The 10041-nt window shown below is 43.7% G+C and overlaps 1 protein-coding gene across 1 annotated transcript; it reads left to right on the forward strand.

The window, feature by feature from the left end:
* The first annotated feature begins 2299 nt into the window (after positions 1-2299).
* On the forward strand, positions 2300-4207 carry SPN (sialophorin). The gene is made up of 2 exons (XM_051999352.1): positions 2300-2412; positions 2806-4207. The coding sequence occupies exon 2, from the start codon at positions 2866-2868 to the stop codon at positions 3946-3948; it is 1083 nt and encodes a 360-aa protein (XP_051855312.1). The 5' UTR covers positions 2300-2412; positions 2806-2865; the 3' UTR covers positions 3949-4207.
* The last annotated feature ends 5834 nt before the right edge of the window (positions 4208-10041 follow it).

Genomic DNA, 10041 nt, shown 5'->3' on the forward strand with positions numbered 1-10041 from the left:
AAAAATTCTAGGCTTTTGCCATCAGGAAGCCTCCTTAATGGATGTTAGGAGCTCTGCCCACATTATTGCCTAATCATAATCTAACACTTCCTTGCTGAGAAACAGCTATCAACTCGTGAACAAAATATGCTTTTATCACAAACCAATCTTTGGTTTGCATCTCTACAGTTATTTTCCTGACCTTTTAAGCATAAGAAAATGATTATAGAGACATGTTTTTGACATCAACATTTCTGGGATATGCCCACCCTCTCAAAGTCACTCAGATGGTAGTCTGCCCCATTAATACTTCTTGATTGAGAGAACACATAAAGACAAAAGATAATGCTTTAAATTCAGTCAGGATTTAAAATGAAATTGTATTTTATTACAATAACTACATAAATTTAAAAAATAGTAATATTAGAATATATAATCAACTGCTTAGTTTGTTATACTGAGTCATTTGGTGAGATGGATACCAGTAATCGACCTTTCCACTTTGTTCTTTTCATTCCCAAAGGTCCACATGTTGAGACCAATGTCCTACAATACTCCTCAGTTTGCTTCTGACTCACTTCAGTGTATGATATTGGATAAATTTCTTCCCTTCTCTGGGTCCCACTTTCCCCCTAACTTAAATATGGTGAGATCGGTTCTGACGTTTTAATGTTCAGGGACTGAGGAATATTTTCTTCAGATGGTGAAGTATATCTCATGTCTCCATCTAGTCCTTGAACTCCCAACATCAGGAATGCAGTAACTACAGCACATCCTGGGTTTCTTGAATTACATTGAATGAAGTTTGCTCAGATGCAATTGCAAAAGAAAGCAGCCCCAGCCTGGCCTGAGCAGTTTGTACTGTGTCCCTTGATTGTATGTACTAGGATGCTACCAACCCATCTGCCCTCTGTGTACCTACATGGATACTTCAGTCTCCTTCCTACTTATCTGAAGCAGTTTTGATTAATCAGTTTCATCCTATACGGAGATGGAGAAGGTTAGTAGTGATAATAGACCATAATAGCATTTATATAGTTTTAAGATTTTGAAAATTGGTTTCTCTGTGAAGTAGGTAGTATAAGTATTATTGCCTCCTTTTTATAGGAAACTGAAGCTCAGAGGGGTCATTACTTTTTCTCTGGGTCACACAGTAAGTTAGGCATAAGGTTGGGCTACACCTTCGGTTACCTCTTCCCAACAACTGGGGCCTAGTTGCCTCAGGCTACTCATTGCTGGACTCACATCAGGATCCATTAGCTGCTCCTGCACTCACAGGATATAGCCAGAAGTGGCTTTGGAGATCATTTAGGCCAATGTCCTTATTTTATAGATGAAGAAATTGAAGATTAAGTGACTTGCCCAATGGTACACAAATGGTAAGTGGCAGAATCAAGACTTGAACCCAGGACCTTTGAATCCAAATCCAGCTTGACTCGAGTGTGTGGGTACCTGGGGTTCAGCTTGTGTTCCTCTCCAGCCCTACCCCCACCCCAGATTCTCCGTTCAAAGGAACACGGGTCCTGGTGGGAAGGAGCCAACTTATCCCCTGTTTTCTCTCATGATCTGGGGTCAGGGGCTGAGGAAAGCTCTGGTACAGAATGTAGCTCATCAGCAGAATTAAGGAGTAGGGCAAGGACCATAAACACAGGAAACGGCCCTTCCTGCCTCTGTTCTCTCTGTACTCCAGTTGGATCTGGGTGGGCCTGGACCCCCATGCAGGCAGATGCTGAAATCCTCATCACACTAGTCCTCAGCAGAGGCACATCAGTTCAGATCCAGAATGCCCTGATAGAGTGGAAAGAGTACTGCCCTCATTAGAGGGCCTGGTTTGGGTCCTGCTCCATGTGTATCCTTAGTAGGTCACTTAGCTTCTTTCATGTGTATCCTATTAAGTCACTTAGCTTCACTGGGCTCTGGTTTCCCCCCATCTATTAAAAAGGATGTTAGACTGGATGGCCTCTGAGAGGTCTTCCAATTCTAGGTTAATGATCCTGCCCTGTCTCCAATGAGCAAGAGTTCTTTGGCTCAGAAGTAGGCATTTTGTTTTCCAGTTCGGATGCCATTTTCCAGCATGGAACTAGACTCCCCACCAGTTCAGACCTAGGTATATAGTCTTAGCTGATATCTGGCTATCTCCTCATCTTGAACCCAGGAATACCCATCTTCAGCTATATTTGCAGATGGGAAGGAGAAATTATATTGTGGCATTGCGTTCCTTAAACTTTCACTATTGAAATATGGGCAGGTTAAGGATGTAGGATGTTGAGGATGGAGAGGGAGAGGCACCGTGACACTCATAAGGGGGTGGAGCTAGGGCCACTTCCTTCCCTGTTATGGGCCCTCAGTCTAAGTCCCTGCCTATCTTAGTCTGAGAAGGGCTCTGAACTCAGACAGACAGGCTCCCTCCAGGATCTCCAACTATAATTGCAGGTAAGAATGAGCACAGGACAGGACTGTGACTAGAGTTGGGGCAGCCCATGGCAAGGGGGAGGCTAAAGAACATCCTTTAAGAAAAGACTAGAAAGCAGGGCAAATTGGAGCAGAAGTAGGTGAAGATTTCCTATCTAAGAGTGTAATAGGAGGATGGGGATTGAGGGTCGAGAGCTTGGTTGGTCATTGGAAAGGGGGTTTCTAGGAAGAGTCAGATCCAGAAGTACTCAGTGAGTGGGAGGGCATTGATTCTGGGTATCCCCACCCTGATTATTTCTGAGGCTGGAAAAAGCCGTTGAACCACAAGCCCAGCCAGGCAGCTGGTAGGGATGTGGGCAGGATGAGGAGGATGTTCCGGCCTCTGCAGACTCCTCCTTGTGTCTCTCCTCACAGGTCTTGACTCACAGACACCCCTGAACCTTTCTTGGTCCGTGGGAGATCTTACATGTTGTCATGGCGATGGTGTCCCCTCTGTCTCTCTTGTTGCTTCTCATCCTCTCTGAGTGCTTCTGGACCTCAATAGCCACCACTGACTCCCAGGCCCTGGATATGGTGTCTGTGTCAAGCTCTTTGGACCTGCACCCCTTGACCTCTCAGCCGCCCCTGGAAGCCGCATCCTTGCCAGCCTCAGACTCAGATACGACCCTCATGTCCTCTGCAGCCCTGGATGCCAGATTTTTGACGTCCTTGATGACAGAGGCCAGGGAGAGCACTCCTACTGCTGAAGTGGCGTCCTCTACCACTTTTGGTTCTGGGCTGACCTCGGTGGATAAGAAAGACCTTAGTAGCACCCAGGAACTGACTACACATGTGGCTACTCTGTCTACTAGTATCAAGGCTGTAGTTCCTGCGGTAACGACTCCCCCCGGACCTCCTCCCTTTAATGCCACTGGAGGGGAGGAAGGGAATACCACCCTAGTCACTAAAGAAACAACCCCCTCCCATGAGATTTCAACGGATAAGATCACCTCCACATGTTTCCAGGGGTTCCAGACCACTTCCACGTCTTCCACTTCATTGGCCAGTGTGTCTCCTGCAAAGAAATTGCAACAGGGTGGCAATAACTCCGCGCTGGTGATTCTGGTTGTGGTGGTTGTGGCGGCAACTCTCTTGGTAGTCCTGTTCTTGCTGTGGCGTCGGCGGCAGAGGAGGAGGACCGGGGCTCTGATGCTTGTGGGAAATGGGAAACATAAAGGAGCTGGGGATGCTTGGGCTGGACCAGTTCAGGCTGTGGAAGAGCAGGCTGCGTCTGGGTCAGCAGCAGGTGAAGGGGACGCAATGAATGCTGAAGGCGAGGGGACTGGTCGTAGGCCCACACTCACCACCTTCTTTGGCAAGAGGAAGTCTAGACAGGGTTCTGTGATGATGGAGGACCTGGAGGCCGGGGCAGCCTCCAGTGACCTCAAAGTCGAGAGCGAACCCCTTGTGGAAAACATGGATGAGGCTGTAAAGCCCCCTAAAGTTGACGGCTTAACTGCTGATGAGTCAATAGCAGGAGATGGGAACTTGCCATCGAGCCCAGTGACCAATGTATGAAAGAACCAGGGTCATCAATCAGTGAGCATTTTTGAAGGCATTCCAGGTAGTATGAGATGGAACCTCCCCTCAAGGAATTTAACTTTCTCATTCTTCATAGACTCTTAATCGTCTTAATCTTTTTTTTTTTTTTCACATCATTATTTCCATCTCCTCTACCTGTGTCTTCTCTATGGCCATCATTTTCTTCTTTATAATGGTCACTGAGTATTGCCTGGGAAACACATGGTCTCTCCAATAAAATCCTGATGTAGTGAAATTTCCAGAGTGCCTCGTTTTTAAGAAATAGATATTTTGACAAGCTTACATCATGGATTTGTCCCACTCATTCAAATTCTACCCCAGGAGCCATCAGCTGTGCTTCAGTTTAGGACACTCATTCCCATGGGGGCACCGACACATCCCTCATATCTCTGATAGAATCTGCCTCCATATCTTCTCTATTCACTCATTCCACGGCCTAATTAATGATTTTTATTCTAATGAGGCTGACCCCGGGTTTAGCCCAAGTTCATAACCAGCTTCCAGCCTACCTCTCCAGACAGTTCATATTACTACACTTCATGCTCTCTGTCAGCCAAACTGACTGCCTTGCTCCTCATCTCCATGTCTGCTCCTGCCTGCAATGCCCTTTCTCAACACTGACTTTTAGAATCCGTGGTTTCTTGAAAGACTTAAGTCAGATGCCACTTCCTATGTGAAGCTTTTTCTGATCCTCCAAGCTATGGGTGCCTCCTTGACTAGAGCCAAATCACCTTGTATCTGTATACATATTTTGTATTTGCTCACATGTGTATCCATTGTCTCCTTCGTTAGAATGCAAGCTCATTGAAAGCAGGGACTGTTTCATTTTTATCTGTGTAATCTCTGGACCAGACAAATAGTAGGGATAGAGATGGGAATACTGAGCAGACCTCTGATTTCTTTGGTTCGGAAATTTTGAGAGAGGCTATTGCCTCTGCAAAGCAGGTCAGCACTTTCTCTGCAAATTATTACCTTACAGAACTGCCTGAATGTTGAACGACTTGCCTGAATCACACAAGTATATGTGTCATGAGTAGGATTTAAACCCAAATATTCCTGGCTTTGAGAGCAGCTATCTTTCAAATGTGTTGTACTTTGCTGCCTCTCAGTAGTTCCTTAATCTTTTTTTTTTTTTTTTCCCTGAGGCAAGTGGGGTTAAGGGACTTGTCCAGAGTCATACAGCTAGGAAATATTAAATGTCTGAGGTCACATTTGAACTCAAGTCCTCCTGACTTCAGGGCTGGTGCTCTATATAATGTACAACCTGGCTGCCCCCTTACTCTATTAAAAAAAATGCCTCTTAATTGATATTTACAGGAACCACCGCAATAAAGAGACCTTGCTGAGTATTCCCTAAGGGATTTAGGGATGTGGAAATCCAAATCATACTGTCTCTGGACTGAAGGATTTCTTCCCAAAAGCTCCTTAGGGGTGTAATAGGACAGGAATGGGCACAAGAACAAGTCTGGGAAGATGGTGATGTGAGGTAGTACGGGGAGAATGTTTATAAAGTATCTGGATGGAATGGGTCTGGAGCCCAGGGGAATGGATTAGGAATGAGATGAGCATTACCTCTTACAACTGTAGAAAGGAAAGATAAGAATGGGTATCTCTTGTTTGTGATACAATAAGTTTATTAGGCAAAATGTGTGGCATGTGTGTTATATTTTTTCATTCCAGAAGTTACTTTGATCACTTTTCCAGAGGAATTTATTTCTATTATTTCAGTTCCCTATTCCATCTGGAGGGACAGCTAGGAGATTTTGGAACCAGAGAGACTCATCCTCATGAGTTCCACAGAACACACACTAGTTGTGTGAGCCTAAGCAAGTCACTAAACCCTGTTTGCCCAGTTCCCTCATCTATAAAATGAACTGGAGAAGGGAATGGCAAACCTCTCCAGTATCTCTGCCAAACAAATCCCTGGTGGGGTCAGGAAGAGCCTGACGTGACTGAAAGAATGCAACTCTATTCTGGGTACTTGGTGGTTCTGCAGGCAGGCTTTGGACCTTCTTGCCTAGTGGCCCCGTCCCATCTCTAAACCCTATAGTAGCCACTTGGACTGTGTACTCCATGCGTCTGTCTCCCCTGAGCCTCCTATTCATGGTCAAGCATGTCTGTGTTCCTAACTGACTCTCCTAGCCCAGGAGAGTAAACTACAACCACAATAGAGAAGTCGGTCGAGGTTTGGGGAACCTGGAACTTCCTTCCTCGGCGCAGGGGACTGGCAGGGAGATAATACATTTTTTTTAATGGGCTCTGGCCCTTTAGATTGGTCTCATCATTTTAACCCTAACTAAACTCAGTCCGGTCCAATCCAGCTCAGTCCAAAATGCAAAGCCCATCCTGAGAGACTCGGGCCCAGGCTCACCCAGCCCAGCTCAGTCTGTGGTGATGGGTGTGTACACAAGAAAGTGTCTGGGGGTAGTGTTGACATGCAGAGAGGAAATTTGCAAAGAAAAGGAAACTATTGAGTCAGAGCCCGTGTGCATAGTCTGTGACCTTGTAGGAAAGAGAAATAGCCAGGGAGAGTTATGATGGGGGGGGGGGGGAATGAAATCAGATTGGGGAGGGAAACATTGAGAATCATTGTGAGCCATCCTAGTCCAGAAAATGGTTCTGGTCTTCTGGGAGGCAGGTTTGGCTGGTGGTTGTGAAGAACGATCCGACATCAGGTCTAGATGAGGAGGAAGAAGCAAGAAAAGACTTGCCAGCATTTCTAGCTTACATAACTGAAAGATTCAGCCCCTGACCTAAATCAACTTGTTTGTCCTTTGTTCTCAAAGATGACCATGACATCATGGAAGCAATACCATGACTTGCAAATGAGTTGGATTTAAGTGAGGGAGGGCTGGGCAAGGTCCCCTGACTCCCTTTCCCCTCCAGAGCCAGCTGGGTCCAGTGGCCAGAAACACATCAGGACGACAGGAGATGGCTCTGGATGTAGTGGGAGATGTTGCCCCTTTTAAGTGAAGGTCTTTAACAGGTTTCAGGATGACTGAGACAATCACCCCTTCAGTAATGAGGGATAGTTTCAAGAAGTCAGGCTATCCACACTTATCTCTACTCAGAATCAGACTAAGGACCTTTACCAGTACCAAGACAAATGTCTTCAGTACTTTCACAGCTTTACTGATCATTATGTTGAGGTGTGAGAATTGAGGGTTGCGTGATCCCCTGACAGCAATTGGGTCCCCCTTGGCCAGTGGCAGGCTTTACAAAAGAATTCACAAACCCCAATGAATACAGGCTTGAGGTTTGTGGCAAGAATGGGTTTATTTACACTGAGAAAACAGCTTTCTTAGCGGGCAAGATACTGTTAGGGCTATTGCAAAGATGGGTTTACCCTGAGAAGAAAATATCTTCATCAGTGGGCATTCCTGATTAGGAATTAACAGAGATGGATTGACAGGTCTTGGGTTTTATCAGGTTTGTCCTGGCCCAGAGCTGGGGAGCAGTTTGAGAGACTAATCTTCAATCCAATAGTGGGTGGTGATTATGACCCTGGCCAAGATCTCCAATTGAATGAGATTACTTATCTGGGAGTTTCCCTCATGAATGGGTGGTCCCCTCCTGGGTGGTCCCTTCTGGGTGGGACTCTCCTAAGTGGGTAAGTGGGACTCTCCCAGAGGCCAGGAGGGTTTGAGAATCAGGAGCACTCTTTCCCCCAAAGATTAAAGGGGACACAGTTTACATCAATCAAATATCAACTTGAGGCATTGACCATCCTGGTTCCCTCCTGACCCCTGGTTTCTAAGATCTATTGCACTTTATCCCTAATTACCACTCTCTATCCTTCCCCACTGTACTTCTGAAGCTATGTCAGATTTTTTAAAAAAATTTCACTTTATTTTTTATTTTGAATTTGAATTTCAAATAAAATGAGCATTTACACATAAAATGTAGAAAAGGAGATTATACATGAAATTTTGAATTTCTACTATGTAGAGCTTGCTTTACTTAAATATGTAATAAATTCAACGTATAACTTTTCAAAAGGGGCAAGTAGGTGATTCAGTGGATAGATTGCTGTGTCTAGAAACAGGAAGACCTGAGTTCAAATGTGATCTCAGATGTTTCCTAGCTGTGTGATCCTGGACAAGTTACTGAGATGGCAAACCACTCCAACATTTTTGCCAAGAGACCCTAAAAGGGGTTTCTTGACAAGAGACATAACTGATAAGCACAATAGCATTTCACAAAGTTGCCCTCCTTATCTGAGAATCCTTCTGGTCTTCTATTCATTTCTCTTTTTGGCAGGAGAGGGGGAACTATTTCTCCCTTTCTCCTACTCCCCACGTGTTGAAAAAAAGAAAAGTAAAATTCTTATAACATACAAGTAATAAATCCCTAGGTTAACCACATCTAAAAATGTGGTTCTTATATCATTTGTTCTCTAAGCTCTACTCACTTCACTTTGTGTCAGTTCACACAAATATTTCCAGGTTTCATGCCAACCTGTTGGTTCCTCCATTGCCCAGAAAGGATCAAGACTTTTTGGAGCTTTCCCTAAGCAATTTTGGGATTCTCTGATTTGGGTTCTCTCTAATCCATTGGTTCTTCTGGTAATCAGACTCTCAAATTCTTTGCATAAATCTCTCTCTTCTTTTCTCCTCCTTTCCTTCCCCAATTCATTTCTCTTCCCTCCCTTATTTCCCCCCTTCTCTCTCTTTATTTCTTTCTTACTTTCCTCCCTCCCTTCCTCTGTCTCTGTCTCTTTGTCTCTCTGTGCCTTTCTCTCTCTCTCTGTCTCTGGTGTATTTCTGTTTCTGTGTGTATCTCTCTCCCTCTCTCTGTCTCTCTTTGTCTCTCTGTGTCTCTGTATTTGTCTGTTTCTCTCTGTGTCTCTGTGTCTCTATCCTATCTCTCTGTCTCTGTCTCTGTCTCTCTCTCCTCCCTCCCTCCTCTTCCTTTTTTCTTCTCTACTTCTCTATTTCTCCTCTCTCTTTTTCCACCCTCTTTTTCTTTCTTCTTTCCACTCTTTTTCTCCTCCTAAGATTTTGCCCTCATATTTAAGGTTGAACAATGGTTACTCAATCTCCATCCATGAGGAGACTTTCATTAAAAAATGTTCTTTGAATCTCTGATTACATTCCAATCCTAGGCTCACTTTTAGCCAATTTGAAAACTGCCTGTTCCTTGGGCCCCAGTTTTCTTAGTTGTAAAATGGGAGGATTGGATAGGTGACTTCTGAGGCTGCTCTAGAGCAAGGGTCTTTAACCTGGGGTCTGTGAACTTAGGTGTTTTTTTTTTTTATCTTGATAACTTTTTTTGGGTATAATTGGTTTCTTTTGTAATCCTTTGTATTTTGTTTTATGTATTTAAAAATATTTTGCAAAGAGTTTATAATTTTCACCAGATTTCCAAATGAGTCCATGACCAAATAAACAAATAAAATAAAAAGTCCATTTTTTCCTTCCTTCCTTCCCACAATCAAGGGAATGCAATTTGAAGGGGAATCTCTAGTGGAATGCACTTGGGTTGGACATGGTCAGCACAAAAATTGATTATGTGTATTTGTTTAAAAGGGTTTTGTTTTTCTTTCTGTTTTCAATTGGTGGGGAAAGAGGAGAAAGAAAAGAGGGGAGAGCAGTAAGGAGGGTTTTGAACAAAAAAAAATCATACATGGATCTATGGATCTTTGAAATAACTAGATATATTTTAATTTGGAGAAAAAAAGGTTTCAGGGTATGGCGTAGGACAGGGCTTTGATAATTGTCTTCAAGTATTTTGAAAGGTTGTCAAGTAGAAGGAAGAGAGAAAAAAGGGGAGAGCTGTAAGGAGGGTTTGGGTTAATTAAAAAAAATGTCACACAAGGTTCTATGGATCTTTGAAATAAATAAAAATATTTTAATCTGGAGAAGAGAAGGCTTAGGGGTAAGGAATAGAACAGGGCTTGATGGTTGTCTTCATATATTTTGGAAGGCTGTCAAGTCGAAGGAAGATAATTTTTTTTTTTTGCTTCCTGAGGGCAGAAAAAAGGAGTAATGGGTAGAATTTGATCTTGATATGAGAAGAAACTTTTTTTAAAAATAGCTTTAAAATTTTTTTTAACAATAATTAAAGAAA

Source organism: Antechinus flavipes, chromosome 1, assembly GCF_016432865.1.
Source record: "Antechinus flavipes isolate AdamAnt ecotype Samford, QLD, Australia chromosome 1, AdamAnt_v2, whole genome shotgun sequence".
Taxonomy (NCBI): Eukaryota; Metazoa; Chordata; class Mammalia; order Dasyuromorphia; family Dasyuridae; genus Antechinus; species Antechinus flavipes.

Coding starts and splice junctions, on each gene's coding strand:
- SPN (XM_051999352.1), top strand. CDS start 2,866: ATGGCGATGGTGTCCCCTCTGTCTCTCTTGTTGCTTCTCATCCTCTCT.